At 40.1% G+C, this 23925-nt stretch overlaps 1 protein-coding gene across 4 annotated transcripts in view; it reads right to left on the bottom strand.

The window, feature by feature from the left end:
• TMTC2 (transmembrane O-mannosyltransferase targeting cadherins 2) overlaps positions 1-23925 on the bottom strand; it is a 420660-nt gene that overhangs the window by 261602 nt on the left and 135133 nt on the right. For all 4 annotated transcript variants that reach the window (XR_007469965.1, XM_049693957.1, XM_033407136.2 and 1 more), the window contains one exon: positions 3362-3932. Coding sequence is in view for 3 of the 4 variants with exons in the window: in XM_049693957.1 (XP_049549914.1) it covers positions 3362-3932 (571 nt within the window). In the remaining variant the exon portion in view is untranslated. The remainder of the gene's footprint in view (positions 1-3361; positions 3933-23925) is intronic.

The raw sequence follows: 23925 nt of genomic DNA, 5'->3' as shown, positions 1-23925 counted from the left end.
ACTGCGTGTTTAAAGACTAGTAGAAATGTATCCTTTGGCCTTCTCTTTCTTGAGATAAAGAATCACATTTCCACTGATATTTCTTCTTTCCCTTCAACTAATGTGCCTTAAGTGACTTCCAAATATGGGGCACCCAGTTCACAACGAACACTCTACAGTTTCACATAATCTTCCTAACATCTCTAGGAAAGAACATTAATTATCTCGATTTCTACATGAAGAAACAGGTCATTGAACTAGTGCAAAGTGACTCAGCCAGTGCACGTTAAGATACAATGCCTATTATTTTCTTTTCTACTGTGGAGTCATCTGACTACTTTCTTTATTCATCTTCACACCTTCACAGTGTAAGATCACTAGACAGTTACAAATATGTCTTCTAGTCCTAGTGATTCCACCATTTTCTGGGTGACTTTCACATCTCTGGTTCTCTACACCTCAGCTGGAAACAAGGGGACTGGCATAGATGGTCTCAAGGTTCCTTATGGATCTGTAAAGTCTGTTATCCCAATGTCCTCATTAAGCTCACTGCTAAATTGAGATAGCAGCTATCAGATGAAGGGTTTTGCTGCCCTGACCACTTCCCTCGCCCGCAAGCAGTGGCTGCCAGGCAGCCTGGGCAAGTTTCCATCTGAAAACTTCTCAAGACACTGAACATTCAAAGCCATTAAGTCCTTTCCCATAGTGCGGGGGACTTCACACTCTCTACTCTTACGAATTCCTTCACAGTGATGGGGTTCGGGGCAGGCTGCCACAGAATGTGCCACTTTGGCATGTGGATTATACGGAGCGAAAGACAATTAAGGCCCAACAGACTCAAGAAGAAGTTTTTACTTCCCTCTTAAATGCCTGAAAGGATTTAGTTAGCCTGTGCCAGGAAGAGAGTTATTACCAAAGATAACTTTTTTACATAAGGAAGACTCTTTGGCCTGGCGTGGCAAACATTTGCTCGTCCTGTCTTCCTGTGAATCGTCTTCCTTCCTCTGAAGTTCCAGACCCCTCCCCCCTTTTCCTTAGCTCAGGATGGCATAGAAACCTCAACTGCCTAACTGTTGAGGAGCTTCTCCTGTCTCTGAGGGGGTCCTGTAGGTACAAAACTAAATCTGTTTTTCTCCTGTTAATCTGTCTTACGGCCATTTGATTATTAGGCCAGCCAAAGAACTTCGATGGAGAGAACAGTTCTTCTCCCCTGCACTAGTGGCACGGCTCGTTTTCTGAAGCAGCAGTTGCATGAGTAAGGCTGCCAAGTAAAATACGAGATGCCCAGTTATATTTTAATTTCAGATGAACAAAGGATAGTCTTCTCTTATAAGTATGTCCCAAATACTGCATGGGACATATTTATAGTAAGGAGATCAATCAGCAACTTAATCCTTGAAAACAGGCTTATAGACCTGAAAATTTCTCAGAAGAGAACTTCAAAGGTCCTAAAAGCAAGTCCTGAATTGACATACCAAGGTAATTTCCTAATTCATGAGATGGTAACATGAAAATTCTGTAGGAGAAACCACAGTGTTTCACAGGCTATCAACACAACGTCTTAAAACACCCAGTCTGCATCCCCAAATAGTTCTCACCCTGCATAGGACAAGGACCATGACTTACACTTACTCTATTTGTATTTCCAGTAAAACAAGAAAACTGTCTATTGTTGATGGCATGGTTTTCAAAGGAAAGAAAAAGATTATTTTCCCTAAATTTCCTTGAGAGACTAATTAAAATTGATTTGAAATTAAAAGCTTGACTTTCAAACCATATGTTGTTTGCAAAGCATCAAACTCTAACCAGAGTTCCCTTTTAAAGTTTCAGCATTTAACCGAAATCACAAAAGAACTTCATTAAGCACTTGATACTGGAGTTCCCTGCAGAGCAGAGGCACAGCAGTAATTACTCTGCCTCCTATGTAAAAGAAAAAAAAAGTCATTTAAAAATAAATGTTTCCGAGGACTTCCCTGGTGGTGCAGTGGTTAAGAATCCACCTGCCGATGCAGGAGACACGGGTTTGAGCCCTGGTCTGGGAAGATCCCACATGCCGAGGAGCAACTAAGCCCGTGTGCCACAGCTACTAAGTCTGCGCTCTAGAGCCAGCGAGACACAACTACTCAGCCCGCGTGCCACAACTACTGAAGCCCGCGCGCCTAGAGCCCATACGCCCCAACAGAGAGAAGCCACCACAATGAGAAGCCCATGTACCACAACGAAGAGTAGCCGCCGCTCGCCGCAACTAGAGAAAGCCTGCGCACAGCAACGAAGACCCAACGCAGCCAAAAATTAAAAATATATTTTAAAAATAAAATAAATAAATGTTTCCATTTCCCTCAATTTTGTTCTTTATTTCAATTTCTTCCCAACTGAATTTTAAGTAAAATTAAGAACTGAGAGAAAAAAGTGGTAAAAACTAGAAAACTTGACAGCTTTCTCAGGGTCAGTATCCTAAACCGTAATTCCTTGCTTAAGAGTGTCCAAAAGGATGGAGGAGCTGGCTGTGGTCCATGATTTAGAAAATGGCTGAGGTCTGCAAACACTGGCAAAATTCCGCCTTTATACTTAAGTTAAAGCAAGGGTGAGTTTATTGCCAGAGAGGGAGGATGGGGAGATGGGAAGGAGGCAGTTTCTCAAGAGGTGCTGGTCCACCCAAACACACCAGCAGAAAACTGCTCAGTTCTCTTTAAGTACGTGGGATCCGAAAGTGCTTCCGTGACCTTCAGACGACATTGCATTTTGCAACCACTAAGGGAATACAGAAGAACACATATTAAGCCCTGAAGCAAAGGTCTTAATTGGACTCAGGGCAAAACTCACAATAACCACTTTCTGTTTTGACTCTTTGGTTCTTATACACTACATCAGGGAAAGGTGAATATGACTCATGATTTAAGAATGTGAGTTCCCAGTGCACTGCAGAGAGGGTTGTTTTCCAAAGTCAGCTCAGGAAAAGTAATATTAACAAATAGCAGAGGATTTCCTCTTGACAGAGTCGAGCATCTAGCTCTATGATCAGCTGTGTTATTTTTTTCAAACACATTTTAGAGGCAATTTACTGGATTACAGGGAATTTGGGCTGAAATCTAGGAGTAAAACTAAATAAATAATAAAGATGCATATTCTCTACAAGGCAGAATTGTCCTTCTAGCCCCTTGGAAATCATGAAAATAAGAAACCTGAGAAATAAAATCATCCGTGACTGACACCCAGTTAGTAGGGAAAGGTCAGAGAGGACACTTCCACCTCCCGAAGATCAAAAAGTAACTTACTTTAAATTCTCTTTGAAGAGGAACACATTTGCTTTTTAAATGGGGAAAAGGGACCAAGCAAGGAGAGGACTCAGTAATCCAATGCTCAAGCACCAACAATCACTTACTTTGTAAATGGTGGGTAAGATCTGTTTCATTTTCAGCCTGTGAAAGACAAAGACGTCATAAATGGCTGAAACTGCCAGGACCGTCACTCCTTGTTCCTTCCACAGCATGCTGCATCCGGCGCACAGTCCTGTCCCCAGGAACCAGCCCCAGGTCCTGGCCGAGGCGCCCCTTGTAGAACAGTGTTTCATGTAGCAGAGCAAGGAGAGGAGGAAGAAGAGACTGGCCCCCACATCGGCCCGGCCCACGATTCCTGCCACCGCCTCCGTGTGGATGGGGTGAGAGGCGAACATCAAGCCAGCCATGAAGGTCCAGTATCCATCCCCAAGCAGGATCTTGGAGAAGCTCGTGAAGAGACCCGTGACCGCCGCATGCAGGAGCACGTTGACAAGATGGTAGCTCCAGGGATTCAGCCCTCCGATGGCATGGTTCAGGCGGAAGGAAAGAGTGCAGAGTGGCCGGTAGGACTTGTGGCTGCCGCTGTGGGTTAGCAGCGTCCCCCAAAAATCATTGTAGAAAATGTGGGTCCATGGGGTTTCTGGGAGAAGGTCCTGATTAGTCTTGATAGCACGGCTAAAAAATAAAATGTCGAAACAGAAATCTAATGTAAAACACAGAAAGAAAGAAGGAAATACACTGCTAAACCATACTGCTAAAACACTGCCTTCCTTTGTAGCCTTGTCATCACGTGGCTTCGTCATCACGTGGCTTTATGCTGGGATTCCAGGTATACGTGATTAATGCAAACGAGCCTTGGAGCCGGCTTTACAAGTGGATTGAATTCAGATCCTCCCCTTAATGGCTTACTGGATCCGCAATTAAGGTTGTATTTCTCTCCCTCAAAAGCTTTCCTCCTTGTTTGAATGCAAATACCTTTGAAGAATAAATGCAGAGTTAAAGGCTTAACTCTTAAGGTTCAACAAAGCAGTTGCCAAACAATTGCCCGCGTGTTGGCTAGAAAGTCTCAGGTGATACTGGTGCAGGGGATACGCTTACAGCAAGGACTAGCCGCCCCGCCCCCAGCAGAAATAAATTTTAGGTAGAACATCTGTGCCCAGAGCAATGCTTCCCATACATGCAGATCACCTGGGGATCTCATTATCAGGCATGTAAAGGTTCTAATTCAGTAGGTCTGGGGAGGAGCCCAAGCTTCCACATTTCTAACCCTTGTAATTGTTCATTTATCTACTGTGTAAAAAAGCAAAGAACACTGCTTTGCAGATACATGAGTGTTCTGGAGACCTAGTGCAAAGAACACCTTGGCCCTGTGAGCTGCTGCTATTATTATTCTACAAAGACTGTATTCTAATCTACAAAAATTCAGTTCGACCCACGACCTCTGAAATTAGGTGCATCTGGGGGCTGGAATGAAAACAGACATCAACATACATTAATAGTAGTTGGTTATCTACTCTGCCAAACACTATGCTAGTCCTTCTGTATATATTATCTACTTATGAAAACGAGCTGACTTTTCTAGATGCTCAATAAAAGGCAGAAAGTCTGTCAAAATCAGGTTTTAAAAAGTACTCAATGTTATAGACAGTTCTCCAGTGTCTATGTTCTCCTTTTTCCCATACTTTAGTTTTTAGCTGGGTACATGTCTTCTGGACAAAAAATTATCATTTCCTATCTTCCCTTGCTGCTAAATATGGTCCTGTGACTAGTATTTGGCCACTGACTAATATTTGGTCAGTGGAATATAAGCAGAGTGCTATGCACTACTAGAAAAAAGTATCCTTAAAAGGAAAAAGCTTAGTATCCTTCCCTCTCCTACCCCTACCCCCTTCCTGCTGGAGCACAGATGTAATAGCTGGAGTTCCAGCAGCCATCATGACTCATAAGGTGTCCTTAGGAATAGAAGTCATGCCAACAGAGCAATAAGACTGAAGGAAACTGAGTCCCTGGCATGGTAGACCATACCAGCCCTTGGCAAACTACCTGAGTATGAGAAAGAAATTGCTATCTTGTTTAAGCTGCAATAGTTTGGGTGTTAGCACAGCTGAATCTACTCATCAGTGAAATCCTTTGTTAACAGAAGACCTACTATATCACAGTGGTTTGATTTTCCATTTTGATTTTGATTTTTACAAGGCTCCGTGTATTGACTGTGTATAAATGAATTTCCATATAAATTGGCTTTTAAAATATTAGAAACAGATGTTAGTCTGGATCCATTAAACTAAAACACCCTGTTATGACATTCATCAAGAGTCTACCCCAGAAGTAATTGCTTAAGACTTGATGGGTTATAATTAAAATTTTAAAGAAATATGAAAAACTGCCAAACTGCCAGTGTTGTTAGAGCTGATTTCAAGCCATTGAGAATGAAAAGCCAACTGGCCTCCACTGAACATTAACTTAGATATTGATGTGCATTTCTCTAATATCAATGCAGAAACGTTCATACTATCAAAGTCAGGGCAGCAGAAAGTTCAACAGCAAAGCACTGTGGGATAAGGCTTGGCTAATTTAGCGAGAAAAGCTGAAAAGCACATTTTGTTTAGGACAATACTTCACCCTTTCAGTGGCAGATCCTTACAGAATGGAGACGCATGTTCCCTAAACCAGGTTTTCTACATGCTATTAGTTCAGCTCCATAACTAACTCTGTAAAGACTTTTTGAGGGAAAGGAAAAAAAAAAAAGAAGCACACGTTTAAAAATCTGTTCAAAGCTGCCAGAATTTCTTATATCCGTAGCAATAAATCTAGTAATCTGCAGCAACAACAAGATATACTATGCGTTTAACTCTCGTGAAACAAGAATTTCAAAACAAAGAACAAAACTAACAAATCTCATAATTTCATTGTGAGAAAAACCTTTGATGCGGCACAGCCCTAAATTTACACTGTAGAAAAGAATTAAAGGCAAACAGTGTCAATAAAATAATAGAAGAGCAAAGGAACATCCCACCCATGTTCAAAATATACTGCACTAAGGGAGACTTCAGTCTGATAAAATTCTCTGATGGACATTATCTTATTATTAGCCAGGTTTTTATTTACTCAATAAATGTTACGGCAAAAGAACAAGAAATAAGACTAAATTGCACTGGGCTTTAGTACATAAGTCATGTCACACATGCAAGTCAGTGATAAGGGATGCATTACGCATCCTTCACATCATATTAAGAAAGATACACACCAAAAGGGATTTAATGGATTCTGGATAATCTGCCAGCAAAATGAGAAGTAAAGGTAGTCGCTCAACACTCAACATAATAGATACTCATCTATTTGCGTTTTCTTATGCAAGTCCAAAACTGAAAGAGGGAAACCTGCTACTTCTCAGTCAATGAAAAGGCTTAACTCAAAACAAAATGTCATGCTGATATAATTTCTAATGTTACCTCTGTGAGTGGGTATTGAAAATTCAGAAAGACACTAAGGAATTGGGAAATTTTCCACTCCAGGAAAGGTGAAGAACATTGAAGCAGCAGGTGTGGAAAAGAAACAATTGTAGGCAGAATTCTCCAGAGAACACAGGCCCAAGAGACTGTCTTTTGAAGCAAAAAGATCCAGTCTCTCAAGCTTTCAAGGAGGTCTTAATCTGTTTTCAGTTTTGTTCATTTGTGGCTTTTTGCTGCATTATGATTTTTCCTTTAAAAAATGTTGACAAAGGCCAACGCTATTGTAAAACGTAAAACGGATGAATGATATGACACTGCCATCCCAACTGTCCTTGTGTGGGTTTCTCTCAGTACTGTTTTTCCTGTCCGTTGACCTTTTCAGTCATGAGCACCCACAAAAATGATGGCCATCAGTCCTTCAGAGGAGGAATGATGCTTAGATTCTCCAAACATCAAATGGCACGCTCTTCCCAAGTACTTTCAAATTGTTCTACTAAAAAGTAAGTAAAGGCCAAACTCTATATTTAAAAAAATTTTTTTTTTCTTTTAGGTGATGGGTTGAAATTTGTTCCACAGGAGAAAGAAGAAAGAGCATGGCCTTTGTTAACCTGCCCTGCTTCAGTGCTACCCAAGCACGCCAATCTATGCCCAGAAAGGGCAGTGAAATGCAGTGGTTAAGAACACTGAGTCTGGAGCCAACTGGACCGGAGTTACTCCATCTCTCTGTACCTCAGTTTTTTCATCTGCAAAATAAGGACAATAACTGTACTTGCCTTATAGGACCATTTTGAGGAGGAAATGAGTTAGTAAGCAAAAAGCACATTGTTATATGTAATATATGTAACACATGATAGCTGCTGTCATTATTAGTATTATCACCATTAACACCAAACAACTAGTGCTAGCCATCAATGCAAAATCAGTACTCGTTCTTCATATATATATAGCCTTCAAAAATCTATGTACCATGGTCCTATTTCACTTAAAATTCCTTTAAGCTTTTATGACACTCTCAGCACAAAATAATAAACATTTATGAAGTCGTACCTGGGGTCTTTTAACACATTACTCTTCCCATTCCCCTCCTATCTTTTTTGACTTCTTTCCAACTCTCCTTGGCTAGCATCTCTTTCAGATTTTTCTCCCAAATGTGGATGTTTCTCTCGGTTCTGTCTCCTGACCTCCCCTCTCTCTACACTTTCCACCTCTGTGGTCATCATCTTTGACACCTGCAACTCAAGAGATGCTTTCTCCATCAACGCCTCCAGCCTGCGTGTTGCTCACAAGTCTACACTTGTACTGCCCCAGGTGACAGCCATACCTGAATGATGCAATCCCGGTTCCTCTACTAACACCAGTCTTACCTTTGGCCAGTTAACCTCTCTAAAGCACAGCTTCTTTACCTACAGTTGGTAGATAACAACGCTTCTCACAGACTGTTGTGTTGAAGATCAAATGAGGCAATGTTAACTTAAAATGTTTGAAAAATTACTTAGCCTGGTGTCATGGACTGGTTTTTCCAGACCCCTTCTTCTTAGTTAACAGTGTCCTGTTCTTCCTTCTGAGAACAGGCCACACCCACCCTCAGTCCATGTGCGTAGAGTGAAGCTGTCATCCCCACCTCCTGATGAAAGGTTATCGTTTGATTTGGCCAGTTAGCGTACTATATCCCCCCATCCTCATTTCTGGCCACAAGAACTGACTTGGCAGCCAGCCAGGTCAGTTGGAGTCAAAACAGCTCCAACAATCCACTGGGAAAGGACATCTTATTTTAAGAATGAGATGAAATCCTAGGGCTACTAAAGGATTCCCTGAAGACAGAGCCTAAGAATGAAGCCAACACAAAAAACCCAGATCAAGGAGACAGAGGCAATTCTTAGTGCAGCTGGATCCCGTCGTGCCTGAAGCTAACACCGCTAAATAAGCCAATAACTAAATAAGCCAATAAGCCAATACACTAGTTTGAACTGTTATTCTGAGATGTGCAACCGAAGACTGCTAAATAAAATAGCACTGTGTCAATATCAAGCAATATTGTTAGTTGCCCTTTCAGTATCTTCAGCTGAATAAGACTGAATCCAAATAATTTTCCTTACACACTACCTCCTTTTTCATACAAGCCCCTCATTAAGCACCATCATTCTTCCACCACTGACACCACGGTTGTGCATGAGGGGTCCTTCTCTCTTTGCTCCTACATCTACTTTTAAATTGGTTAAGGATATGTTGACGCCAGTCAGGATCTCAGAGAAAAATCCAACTCGCAAGTGTCCCTTAAATTCACCTCTAACTTCTCTTTTCTCCTTCCCCCGCCCCCATTCAGGCTTCCATCATTTCCTACCCCCATTGCTTAGCAGGCTTACTAAAAGCGCCTGTTTATTATTCTGTTTCTTTCATTAGGCTCAAAGTCCCCCCATGGAAAGAGTATATTTTCTTCAATGCCCAATACATATGAGGCACATAACAAATATTTGTAAAACTGAACTAGTCATCCCTGCCTGCTTTCATTCCCCTTTTGATCTATTATACATGCTGTGGATAGAGAAACTTCCTGAAATATAACTCCTGAAGTATAACCCTAACACCATCACTCTGCTTCACAAGAATCCCTCATCACATCCTATTTCTTACCAAAATAAACACCCTTCCCAGCCCAGCATTCACAGCCAACCCCATTATGACTTCTAGGCCAATCTCCCATTACTCCTCTATATGCATCCTAATGTCAACCGAACTTCCCAGCTTCTAGGCCTTCGCTCAGATCATTTTTTTCCTTCCTCTGCCTGGATTGCTGTTCTTTGACCAGTTTACATCTGTCCAGATACACTTCAACTGCCAATGCTCGTTTGTGATGCCCCAATCTCCCCTAAAATCTCTCCTAGTTATTGTTGCAAATCGGCTCGATTTTAACATTGCGCATTGACACATTCCCATTAATAACACTGTCTTCGGGCTTCCCTGGTGGCGCAGTGGTTGAGAGGCCGCCTGCCGGGGCAGGGGACATGGGTTCGTGCCCCGGTCCGGGAGGATCCCACGTGCCGCGGAGTGGCTGGGCCCGTGAGCCATGGCCGCTGAGCCTGTGCGTCCGGAGCCTGTGCTCCGCAACGGGAGAGGCCACAACAGTGAGAGGCCCGCGTAACGCAAAAAGAAAAAATACCATCGACTTCTTACTACTATCATCAGGGATCTTACATGGGATGAGATGTGGAAGACATTTCAGAAGGAGTAGGAGGAAATATATGCATTGAAATCAGGGCATTTTAACAGTCCCTCTTCTCTACCCTATTGAAAATCACAACTCAACAAAATGGATTGATTCTGTCTTAAGAAAATTATTCACTCACTCATTTATTCATTCATTCCGTGATGGGCTAGACACTATAAAGGGCACTGCAGATAGAATGGTGAGTAAAACAGATGCACTGACTTCGAGAAACAGCCTAGTAGAAGAGGCAAAGATGTGTAGAGGCAATTTCACTGCAGTATAATAAATACCTCTCTAACACGAAATCCTGATTGCCTTGGGAGAACAGAACAGACTTCCCACAGTCGGCGGGTCAAGAGCTTCCTGGAGGAAAGCATGTCTACATACACAGAAGGGGTTAAGCAAAAGAGTAACGGAGCTAGGATGTTGCCAGACTGATGGGCAATATTTTCAAGGACCATGAGGCAGGAGAGAAGAAGGTGGTGAGCTTGGGACCTGAAAATGCAATAGATTGGTTTGGCTGGAGTGAAGTTTGAGGGATGGAGTGGCAGGAATCACTGGCATTACTCTGTCTTGGACTATTGTCCTTCATGGGATGGAGAGCAATGTGGCTACACATCAAGCTCTGCAATGGTCTTCAGGTCCGATTCAGCTTGTTAGGACTTGCTTTATCTCCCCAATGCACTGTTAGCTCCTAAGACACAGAACAGTATCTTATTTATCTTTTGGAGCCTTGCACATAGTAGGCATTCAATATATATTTGATGAACTGAATTCTAACTAGAAATGACTGGTATTGATAAGCTGCACTCACCTTTTAGAAAAATTCTACATTGTTTTAAGTATATAGGGAATTATCACTTGCATCTAAAAGTAGTTCACTCACTCTGGGCACTAAACTCTGTTCACTCAATGATAATTAACTGAGAAAAACCATCAGGTTAATTGGCTTACCCAAATGTCTTTGGCACACATTTCCCACTTAACCTATAATCCCTCCATTAGAGTCTCTCTTTAGGGATAAGCCATTATATTTAGAAAGCTCCAGTAAATATGCAAATACTTAGCTACCAGGGTAGGGAAATGAGAGATATATTGTAACATCTTACAGCCTGTCTTAGTCTGGCAAGAAGCAATGCATTTCGGATTCACAGGGGAATGTCAGGTAGGGCAAATAAATTTCGGTGTTCGCTTTCTTGGTCCCTGCAGAAATGGAAGGCACTATACTTTAGGCATGAAATTATCATTACACATGTAACACATTCCTAAACTCATTTCCATCTTGATCTCCTCCTACTAAATTGTAAACCCTTCAACGGCAGAGATGATGACTTCCTAAGCAACTGGCACTTTTTTAAAAATGTGAATTGCCACTGTCTAGATGTTGAATGAAAAGAGGCCAAAGGAGTAACAAAGAGCCTGCTGTCAGACATCCAAGGAACAGGGCCCCCGATTAACTCCTCGCTTTGTGAGAAGGTAAGTCTTAGAATGCTCAGCCTTGTAACTAAAGGAATATTCTTAGTGGACTCCTCTTCCATCCCTTTAGGAGTTTTTCCTGTAAGCAATAAAGGAACTTTATGAGCTACATCTGACACAGCAACCTCTCCAGTTCCCCCCACCCCCAAACAAAGAAAACTAAGCTTTCTGATTAAATGTGGCCCCAGCTGCAGCTGAACGAAGCTGAACTAAGCTGCTGGAGATTCGGACTCACTCTCTAGAGCTTCCCAAGTCTAGAGTTTGCCCAGACACTCTTCTTGTCTTAGTGGGAGAAAATGAAAAGGATGAACCTTGGCTAAAAAAGTGTCTTTAGTTCCCCAAATAAATCAATGCTGCCATTTTCAGAGTTTCTACAGGAAATGGTCAAGAAAAAACTTTAAGTAACCCTGAGAACCAATTAATAATCCATTTAAAAGAAAGCTCATGATTTAAAATGAAAACTTCTGGGAATTCCCTGGCGATCCAGTGGTTAGGACTCCACAATTCCGCTGCAGGGGGCATGGGTTCGGTACCCAGTGGGGGAATTAAGATCCCGCATGCCACACGGTGTGGCCAAAAAAAATGAAAAAAATTAAAAATTATTTAAAAAAAATTATACAATTAAAACTTCTGTTACTAAAAATGTTTTTTAAGTATTAATATGAAAAGCATTTGACAAGATTAAAGCAAAAACTAACAGCATGAGATAATCACAAAAACCATACTCCAAGCATTTAATTTCACTGATTAAAATAATCCTCTACCTTAATATTAGCTTCTTAACAACTTGAAATATCTTTCACTGCCTTGCAATCTGCATGATGAAAAACAATATTAATGTTTTCCACACAAGTATTTGTTCACTATATCCACATCATGCCACCCTAACATCAAATATTATACTTAAATTCACCTCCTTCAAGCTGTACTAAATTGAATCAGTCTCAACTTAAAAGCTTAATGAAAATATCTTTATTCCTAGTTTTCCAGACTTGAAATTAGTAACCACTGGAAGAGGTACTATGAAGCTTTTTCACTCCCCAAAGTTTTTCACTCCATAAACTCCAAGTTTATGAACCACTTTAGTACACTGCTGTATATAATTTATGAATTTCAATCAGTTTCACAGGTTTTCATAAATTCATAGTTCTATAAAAAGGTGATTAAAAAATTTTGGTTTTCTTACATTTCATACTGTGTTTCCCTTACAATGGGGTCTTGAGCACTAGTGATATGTTTTAAAGTATGACTGGTTCCTTATAATTCTATTTTTAAAATATTACAAATATTTGCTTTTTTTAAGATGAGAAATGAATATGAGATTGTAGCTTTCAAATATGACTGGGCTCTATTGGACACCAGAGTCCAAGAACAAGAGCACAGGTATAACCATGAGATTCTAAGAACACCTATTTTGTGCATGGTCTTGTTCTATGTGTTTTTACAGAATAAAAGATGATGTGCTTTGTGCTTAAGAACACAAATGCCTTCTAAATAGGTAGGCATGGCAAGCTGAGAATACACTTTTTCAATTAAAATACTTGCCTATGTATGTAAATATGCTGTACAAATTTCAGAACAGATATCCTGAAGTACATGGAAGTTTTCCCAACTACTCAAGTATTACCTTAAAAAACAAAAAAAAAATCACATCCTTGAGGAGGTGTCATAGAATCTTCACTTAAGGTAAATAGGAAAAGTGCCTTCTGGCTATGATACTGCTTGGAAACCCACTAAGAGTTCTCACTGCCAGACCATGGAAGGTAGGGGGAAATTTTTTAAACCAAGAAACTAACAGGTTTTAAGAAAACAGGCTCCATTGGGAGATGGGAAGATATTCACCCACATCATCCAGATGTTTGGCTTATCTGTAAGCCTAACTCCTGTCTTCTCTGAGTTAAGTCTTAACCAAATCACCTTCCTTTATTCACGCCTCTCCTTCAGCCAAACAGACTAGCCAAGAGGTTTCTTTAGCCAAATATTTGCAATGATCCTTTTTCTTTTCTACTTAAAATTTTCCACATGTTGCCAATGTATCCCTCACAGGTATCCATGATACAATACAACCTTGCATTTGTATCATGCTTTTATATTTCACCAAATGTGCTCATGTTCACGACTGTCTTGAATCCTTGTCACCGCCCCGTGAGTAAGCAGATGTAGACGTGACAAGTTAGGAGTCCTGCATGAGACAACTGCATCGGTACAGATCAGAGCCGCCCACCCTGGAATCCAAACTTCAGTTCCTTGTCTACTGGCCTCCCTATGTTACAGGCTGAATTGTGTCCCCTTAAAAGTCCTATGTTGAATCTCTAAGTGCCTCAGAACGTGACTGTATTTGGAAATTGGAGCTTTCAAGAGGTAATGAAGTTAAAATGAGGCCTTTAGGCTGGGCCCTAATGCAATCTAACTGGTGTCCTCATAAGAAGAGGAAATTTGGACACACAAAGAGACACAAGAGGCACACGTGCAAGGGAAAAAAAACATGTGCGGACCAATGAGAAGGTGGCCATCTGCAAGCCAAGAAGAGGCCTCAGGGGAAACCAAACCTGCTTACACCTTGATCCGGGACTTTCACCCTCCAGAACTGTGAGAAAATAAATTTCTATTGTTTAAGCCACCTAGTCTGTGGTATTTTGTTATGGCTGTCCTAAGAAACAAATACACCCTACTATACCATAGCGACCATTGTACATAATTACATACACTCTCCTGTTTATCCTTCAGAGTTACAGAGAAACTAGATTTCACACAAAAGCTATATTTGTCCAATACTATGTCTGGTACTCTGATTTTTTTTTTTTTTTTGGCGGTACGCAGGCCTCTCACTGTTGTGGCCTCTCCCGTTGCAGAGCATAGGCTCCAGACACGCAGGCTCAGAGGCCATGGCTCACGGGCCCAGCCGCTCCGCGGCATGTGGGATCCTCCCGGACCGGGGCACGAACCCGTGTCCCCCGCATCGGCAGGCGGACCCTCAACCACTGCGCCACCAGGGAAGCCCTGGTACTCTGTTTTTGATGACAGAGGTTGAACTGCTTTGTGAGTATAAATAGGACCTTAAGAGGTATCTTATTCTTAGTTCTGCCAGGATTTGTCTACATGCTTTACCAGAGGGGAAAAAAAAATCCTGATCATGCCAATTGGGCATTAACTCTAACTAAACACACGTAATAAAACACAAGTGCTACTTCATATTTACACTGAGATCACAAAGCTTACAAAGCACACACACGTTATCTCATATTATCCTCACAATACTGCTATAAAATAGAAAACTACGCTGGATGGCTTAAGTTAGTTAAAGAAGAGCACATACTTAATAAGAGGCAGAGGGACTTCCCTGGTGGTGCAGTGGTTAAGAATCTACCTGACAATGCAGGGGACATGGGTTCGATCCCTGGTCCGGGAAGATCCCACATGCCACGGAGCAACTAAGCCCATGCACCACAACTACTCAGCCTGCACTCTAGAGCCCGTGAGCCACAACTACTGAGCCCACGTGCCACAACTACTGAAGCCCGCGTGCCTAGAGCCCGTGCTCTGCAACAAGAGAAGCCACCGCAATGAGAAGCCCGTGCACCACAACAAAGAGCAGCCCCTACTCGCCACAACTAAGGAAAGCCCACGCACAGCAACGAAGACCCAATGCAGCCAAAAATAAATAAATATAAATAAATTTATTAAAAAAAAATAAAGAGGCAGAGAAAGACCTTGAACATTGTTCTCCAAACTACTCCATTTAACCTTCAAAGCAGCCCTGTTCCTCCACACGGACAATAAATCTCCCACGAGAAGTGTTTGTAAGATGATTTGAAAGTAAAATCCTAGTCTATTATTGCATTTTGTCTGGAATCCATATATCTGCCCTCAAGACTCAATAAAGCTATAAAAAATGTTTTTGTGCCATATTCTTTTAATTTCTGCATTTCAAAAAGAAAGTCTTCTTTTAACACTAAGGAGTCTTGGAAAACGTGAGTCAAAGGAAGGTGTTACTTGTCTCCCAGTGACGGGTGAAAAAGGCAGCTTTATGAAAGCCAAAAATGAACCTATAATTTCATATTACAAAATATAATAGAAAACATATTCTGTCAGAAATTTTGCTGCCTGCATCCCTTTTCAGCCATAAAAGTTATACACACACATATACATCTGAGAAAGATCAGACTTTAAACATATTGCAGCAACACACACACACAACATGGGAAGTTTCACCAGGGTTGCCTGTGATGACAGGATACACAGACATCCCTACAATAAAATCAGCCTCACAGCTAAATCAGAGAGTCTTTTTGGACACAAGAATATACGAGCCCTGATGAAAAACAGATAGGCAAGGGGAAAAACACTCTAATTTAAAACTAACACAGATGAGCCTACACAAAGTACCCAAACATTTGGTCCACAAACCACCAGCAAGCCTCTAATTTGACATGGAAGGCAAGAGATATTTCATCCCAGAAGGAGGAGAGAAAGATATTAACCCCACCATTAAAATTTATTGGCATTCCTAAATACAGTACTTTCTAATATAGATGTCATTCATTGACCAAACTAATGATCAAGAAATAAATCAAACTTCAGGAAGCCCCGACACTTTCTGCTGTGGCCCTTTAAATAAATCATAACGGTAGGCATTCAAAATACTTACGCTGAATAATGAAACTGTTAGCTCTCTCAGAGCTTTTGTTATAAACAGACAAATTATGAAGCACCAACATGTCCCTTTAAGACTCTTAAGCATGGTATTATATTTTACCCTTTTGATGGTACCCGAATCCTCAAACTTGGAAGAATTGGATATGAGAAGGGTCTGTTTTAGTCCTCCGTATTTAAGACTGCTATATCCTCCACAAGATTAGACATCCCAAAACCTTCACTAAACATAGTTTCTGTCACCCTGTCCATGGCCAATAAAAGAAAATTCTTTTCAACTCATAAGTATCCATGCTAATTAAATTCACAAGTAATGAAGCGAACAAGAAGAACCTAAGTGTAAGAATGGGAGACTATTTAATCAGAGGAATCTAAGCATAACGGATCTAATTTTTCACTCCAGTCTGTAAAAAAATAATCTACATCTTTTATCTGAAGCAACTCCTAAAATCAATGTTCAGTATAAAACACACACACGCACACACCTTAGTCAGCCAAATCTCAATTCAAATTCTTCCTCTTGAATATACTAACTGTATGATTCAGTGTTCTCATCTATAAACTGCTGTTCCTGGTGAAGATAAAATAATAATTAAATAAGATAAGAAGGTTAACTCCTTACACATAGTAGTTGATTCGGAAATGATGGTTACCACAGTGAATCACCTCCCTTGCCTTCCTGGACCCCATAGCATACACTCCACAACACAGCACTCCATTTAGCATTCAGTATCGTTTATCTTTTCTCTTAGCATATTCTTCAGGTCCTTTGTTCCTCCTTCCCCACCACAGCCACCTGAAATTGTGCCTGTATTCATCATAAGTTAAGCCCATTAGCCAAACTAAGAGCGCAAGAATGATGGTCACAGCGGTCTAACTCGTCTGGAAGAATGGATGACAGTAAGGTTAAGTGAGGGGACCAAAAAGCGTAACAGAAAGAAAAAGAGTCACGGGACATATGTCATAGTGCACAGCCTAATGAGGATATTCTGGGAAGCAGCCTCATAGGAAGGACAACAGTTATATATCATCAAAGAAGCTAGGCTTGGGTATTTCTTTTGGACAGAAAGATCACCAATTCTAATAAAACTATAACGTGATCCGCAAATTTTCTTTTTTTTAGCTTCCCAAGGCCTATTTTTTCTTGCACAAAGTAGGAAAAGGATTACTCCAAGCATTTCTAATCACTCACACACACACACACACACACACACACACACACACACACATCGTTTTCAAAGATAGCAACTTCTAAAAAGCAGGACAATATATATTAAACCATTTATATCTTTGCTAACAAAAAGTAAAAGTCAACATAGTATTTGAAAAAGTCCCCCTTATATTCTTCATATAAGCCAATCTTAGGCAGGTGGGCAGTAAATTGGCTGTAATTTGTGATGGCCTGGAAGACAATCTAGAAAAGTTTAAGATCAGAAATATATTCACCTTGTGAAAAAAAAAGCAATGTCACACACTCTGTCATGGTCACTCCACTCAGAGCACATGGATTTTCACATTGAAAAACTAACATTAAAAGCTGCCTCGGGGAGGATAACAGAATAGGCAACCCCAAATGCTATATCAGTCCTCCCTTCTAATGGTTTCTTTTTTGAGGGCATCCTGGAGAGAAGTTCAATCTTTCTAATGGGAATATAACTGTACTACAACCCTCCAAGGGCATTTACCACTTTAAAAAGGAACTCCAAACTCTGCTGTCTTTAAAAGGCAATAGGTCATTGGGAAAAGTCATTTTTCAAAGCTCCAGTGAACTGGCACTCTGCTTTTAGCCAGTCACAGAGATAAGGCATGTAGTCTCAGCAACAGAATCACCTTACTTTAATTTTTAATACCTGTGCATGTCAGGGCTCTCAGGAGGAATCAGTGACTTACTCATGGCATCATCAATGTCTTAGACTATCTGTATGCATGCATTTTGACAAAGCAGAAAGGAAAATCATCCACCACCTATTAATTTTGGATGAACATTTGAAATAGGTTACAGGAGGACAACATAAAGGCATCTTCCTCTCCATCCTCCTCAAAAAAGGAAAAAAATAATAATCTCATCATTGTCACCTCTCAGAATTTAAGTGCAAATAAAGCTCCTAGAGGGGAAGGGATGTGTTTTTTATTTCCCATTCTGAAAGCACACACAGGTATCAATTCAAATGGCAGTGAATTCATCTGGAATGTAAAAGACCATGGGGTTCACACGTATAAAGATCAACAGTTGTTTTAGAAATTAACTACACCACATCTTAAACTTCTACATCAGTTTTAAACTGATCCAGGTGTTATCAGGGTAGAAACAGAGGCAGTGTTAGCGCATTAAACTGTGTATCCAGCTCCAACACCGCTTAATGGGCTACACATGCATGAAAATGATCATCATGGTAGGAAGTACACGCCACCAAAAGCCTAACTGTCAAACCAAACCAGAGTTTCATTATCTACATTATGCTCACACACAGCTACTCTGGGACTAACACTGTTTTTACATTGATTACAGTGCATTAGTAGTTTTGAGGGTGGAAATGATATTAGGAGAGTGATGCAATAACAGAGGAAACAAAGCCATGGTTGTCAAGTGTGTGGACATTGTGACATCCGTGCTGCCACCACAATAAAGTCAATACTGGTTGCACCAGCCTGTCTTAGCTTGTGACTCTCTCTAGATCCCCAAAGTGGCTGAAGGAGGTGAGACGAATGATGAGGAAGTTTACATAAGAACCAACATGACTTAACATATGTATAGAGCTTTCTAGTTTTCAATGTATTTTTATATGCATCACGTGATGTCACAACTGCTTTTCCCATCTTTTTAGTGAAGAAACTAAAGACTCTCATCCAAGATCACACAGTGAGGAAGGGGCAGAATTAGGGAAAAAAATCAGATCTTTGGACTAGTGTTCAAGTGTTACTTCTGCAACTCCAATGTCTCCAGTCATGAAGTTTCTGCACGGGGGAGGCCCTTGCCCCCATTTCACTTACAGTTAAACACACACACAAAACCAATCAAACTTGTTTTAAAAACTTGTGTTATACTTGAAGAATAATAATGTACAATAAAGCAGCAAACTGCATTTTAGTCAATTCCCTCTGGCCAACACCATTTATTTTGCAACTCACGGCACTGACAAAAAGGTCTAAATGATGCTGAATTAGTGTAACGTACTAGAAAGCTGTCTGGAACAGAAAGGATTTCACCATGGAGCGTCCTGTATATATTGACTTTTCTCTTGACCAAAAAGCCTTCCAGTCTTTAAATAACAACTTCGAAAACAGACTATTAAAATCATGCCAAACTATTCTTTATAGTTTTTCCACTTCTAGAGTTCAACTTTGATGAAAATTAATTGAATTTTTAAACTCTACTGAGAAGTCACTATTGTACATTTCTTGAATCAGGTCATTTAATTTTTAAACCCCTCCTATTTCCTGAGCTTCAGCCTTAGTACTTACTTTGCACCAAGCAGACCTCTGTAGATGGTTTACCCCAAGGCAAGCCAGCTTCCCAGTGTAACTCACATGAAGAATAAAAGCTTCTGTGACAAGCAGACAGCGTCCAAATCACATCTCAAGGGGGGACTTCAAGAATAGGTATTAGAATTTTTGTGAAAAGATCCTTCTGAAAACTGACTTCTATTTTTATTTTTAATCTAACAGGGTCTTATTTGTTGTCCCTTTTGACTAATGTATATATCGCACACATTAGAAACTAAGTAATCAGAGGAGGAAAAGGAAAAAGAAAAAAAGGAAAAGGTGGCAGAGTAGAAGAAAATTTTGAGTAGATTTGCGAGAGGGAACACCAGCCACACAAAATCTCAAGCATTCCCGTCTCAACAATGATGGAGGAAGGTAGTCAAGTCAAACGGTTTTGTTTCTTCTGTCCTCTGGCTTGTACTTATCAGTATAAGAACTGAAGCTAGATAACCTTAATTATAGGCAAAAAAGGTGATATCGGTGTCTGTATTATGTTCCTATTGTTATCGTAATGTAATGTGATTATGAGTTTCCTATTGTTACTACATACTTAGGGGCAAAAAAAAAATCACAAATTTATCATCTTCCAGTTCCAGAGGACTTAAGTCCAAAAGGGGTTGCCCTGGACTGAAACCAACGTCAGGACTGTGCTCCTTCTAGAGGCTCTAGAAGAGAATCCAGTTCCTTTTCCAGCTGACAGAAGCCATGCCTGGACTCACGGGCTCTTTCTCCATCCTCAAAGCCAGCAATTAATTCCATCACACAACCTCTGCTTCCATCCTCTCTTCTCTGACTCTGACTCTCCTGCCTCCCTCTTTCCAATACAAGAACCCTCATGACTGCACCAGGCCCACCCAGATAACACAGGATAATCTCCCATTTTAAAACCCTTACAGTCTCTTTTGCCATGTAAGGCAGCATATTTACAGGTTCTGAGGATGAGGAAGTGGCTATATTGGGGAGGCCTTTATTCTGCCTACCATGGTGTCCCACTTAGCTAGGCTTAACCCAGCATATTAACAAGGTGATGAAAATTATTTCCTGACTAAAGTGCACACGGTACTCCATCTCTATAGGCACACAGGAGCAAAAGTCAACAGTCTATATGTGCATACAAACTAACAAAACTTACCATCATTTCGTATTTTCTATACTAACCAAAGGAAAACATGATACAAATGGCTGGAGCAACACTCTGATAAGACAAAGTGGAAAATAGGGTGATAGGTTAGAACAAAGAAAATCCCAAAGCTTTTCCTGATTTGAAGGAGAGGAACAATTTTTATAGCAAAGCTCCACACAGCTTTCATCACTCAAAACTCCCTCTAAAATCCCTCCTGGACCTCAAATACAATCTGGAGAACTAGACTTTGTAATTAAGGTAAGTGGTCAGTTCATGGCTGTGGATTCCACATATGTTATGTTATACCCAGGGATGATATTCAAAATATTATCAACTACTAGAGAATGGGCAGTACTGCAACAGGGTTCTATAGGGTCTCTGCTATGTTCAGCATTAAACTTTAAGTAGTTGGTCCTTGGGGAGGTCCAGGTGATCTCGGGTGAGGGCACAAGATGGTCAAGGAAGAGAAGAGCCTCAGGGGGGCAGGAGGCAATAGCTATCTATCAACTGCAACTGTCAAACCAGTGAGAACTGGCTAAATATTAGCGTCTCAACAGAAGTGATTTAGTTGGCCAATGATTGCCACAATGAGTATGCATCCCATTCCTAATGAGGGAAGTAAAGTCAGATGGAAAAGAATGCCTAATTAAAAAAAAAAAGAATGTGTTGATACTATTTTAAGCAGGGGGATGATTAGATTAACAGAGTGCAGTATCCAAACAGATCCTGACAGAATGGATGACCAACTGAAATAAACAAAGTGAAGTTTAATAGGCATAAGGATTAGAGCCTAAGACCTAAAGTTGGGCTCAAAGCCAGGAGCTACAGGATGGGAAGACGTGAGTCAGCTACATATGCGTGGAAAAATAGTTGGAGATTTTAGAAAGAAGGAAAACTCAATGAGTCAGTGTAAGGTGGCCACCAAAGGAAAAAGAAATCAAATGCAAACTCAGATTTCAGTAAAAACAAATACAATACATAATCAAAAGCTACGGTACCTGCAAGAAGGATAAAATAAACTCAAAACATCTCAGTATTATTATATATTACAGGGAGATATTATCACTATTACTACTGACTGTTGCTATTACACATACTAACAATAAAAATAAGAACGATCAAGTAAAAATCACTAAACTGTATACTTTAATGGGTGAGTCATATGGTATGTGAACTATATCTCAATAAAATGCTTTTTAAAAGAAAAAATGAAAAAAAATTAGTGATGAGAGGTATTTACTAATTAGTTTTTGTGACAGACTTTATAACAGAAGAATTCAAATTCACCATCTACTTTATAGGATGTTGTAAGATTTAAATTAATATCCTCATCTTCAGAATGATTAAGTCAATTACCCAAGGTTACCTAACTTTAGGGAACCATGTGGGAAGAGACCTTAAAACCAGAAAACATTCAAAGACGCAAACAAAATGACATGTGGATCTTAGAACCATGTCACTTTGGGAACTTTAGAAAAGACTTATTTCTCCAAGTAAAAAGGCCTTTGGAAAAGGCTTATTTCTCCAACTTAGAAGAGAGAATAAATTTCTTCAAATTATCATCACACCAAAGAAGAATTTAGACTTGATTATACTTACCATGAAGACAGACAGAGATCATGGAATTACAAACAGCTTGATGTTGAGCTACATGGAAGAACTTGAAGGTTTAGATATATCTCTAGTGATAGAACACTCCACCTTAGGGGTTAGTGAGTTCTCCATCAACAGAAGTCCAAAAACAGAGGTGAGATGGTCATGATAGAATAATATTAGATGAGGGCTAATATTAGAATAGTAATATTGTTCTTAGCAATGATATCCATGGACTATCTGATATGCTAATCATATTTTTAATAAAAACCCTTAAAATAAACATTAAAATCAAATGTTTAGGTCAATACCTCCTAAAATCAGAAGCACACATACCCCACTTAAACACACTGCTGTAAGTTCTCAGTTACACAAGTGCATACATTTTTCTACTTAGAGATTTTTTCCCTCTATCTCTAAGCCTTGAAAATCCCCTTTAAGAGACCTGGTGGGTAATTATCATATTTTGGTATAGTTGTGGTATTGTTGCTGTGTTTGTTTGCTTTGTTTAAGAGCGGACAATGGAAAAACATTTCCCAGGCTTCCTACTTACTTGGCTGTATCTGCCTCACATTTTGGAAACCAATTATTCATATAATGGACAACAGCCTTACGTGTCAAGACAGAGCTCTGGTCACCATTAACTTTTCTTAAAGTTGAGCTCAAAAGTCTTGAATACATTATTGAATTTATCAATATTCCAATTAGCTAACAGATTAACAGCTGTATATTTAGCATATTTGTTTGGGATTTTCGCTTTCCTTACAGACTTATTTGGCAATATCCCATACATTTAGTGAGAGTGAAACAGCTCAATGAATAAAGAAGCATTTTGAGAAAAAGAAATGTGTCTAACTGCTTTCCTTCCACAACTACCTTGAGAGACTCTCAACAAAGAGCAGAGACTTCTCAGAGCCCAAACTACCTACATTTTAAAACACAGAAGCTTTTAGCAGACTTACGTTTAGTTGACACTGCTTTGTAGCCTCACTAGCAATTTTGAAACTATCTGCCATACACTGAAAAAAAGGCTCTTCACACATGATCAGGGTTTGAATGGGGATTCTCACCCAGCTTTAGCACCTACTTTAGTTGACAAATGTTTGTCCAGCTGGTTTTCCTGATTTATTATGCTGTGGTGGAACAAAACATTTTCCACCTTGCTACCTTAAAAGATAAACAACTTGGTCATTAAAAAACACTTTAGAAAATATGGCAGCATTATATGTTCTACTCCATGAAGTTTATTGACATTTTGGAAAAGAAGGCAAAAAGGGAAGAGGAAAACCTCCACTAAGAGAAAGCAGCCAGGTCTAACTACAATTAGACGGAATTTCGTGCTAGACTGAAGCCATCTTGGACAGTCTTTGGATGGCATTAAATCTCTTGGACAGCGCCTTCCTTGACCATGACCCAAACTTTATATTCAATTTCCACTGGGGGTGGAAACAGCAGGGAACTGGGACTGCAAATCTGGAACTAAAACATTTGCTTCCTAAGACAGACCTTTTACATCTCCTTCTGTCCTCCACCCCTCTTTCCTTCTTTTAAAGAAGTGGTTTCATTTCTTTGAATGACAAATTAAGTTAAAGCTATAATTCAGAGAATTTTAAAACTTTTTGCTAGGCTTCAAAAGCTGCTTTGAATTAGGAGCTGCCACTGGCATGCAATTTATTTGTAGTG

Source organism: Orcinus orca, chromosome 11, assembly GCF_937001465.1.
Source record: "Orcinus orca chromosome 11, mOrcOrc1.1, whole genome shotgun sequence".
NCBI classification, from domain to species: domain Eukaryota; kingdom Metazoa; phylum Chordata; class Mammalia; order Artiodactyla; family Delphinidae; genus Orcinus; species Orcinus orca.
The sequence above is the reverse complement of the archived record's forward strand: the minus strand, read 5'-3'. Positions and strand labels throughout refer to the sequence as shown.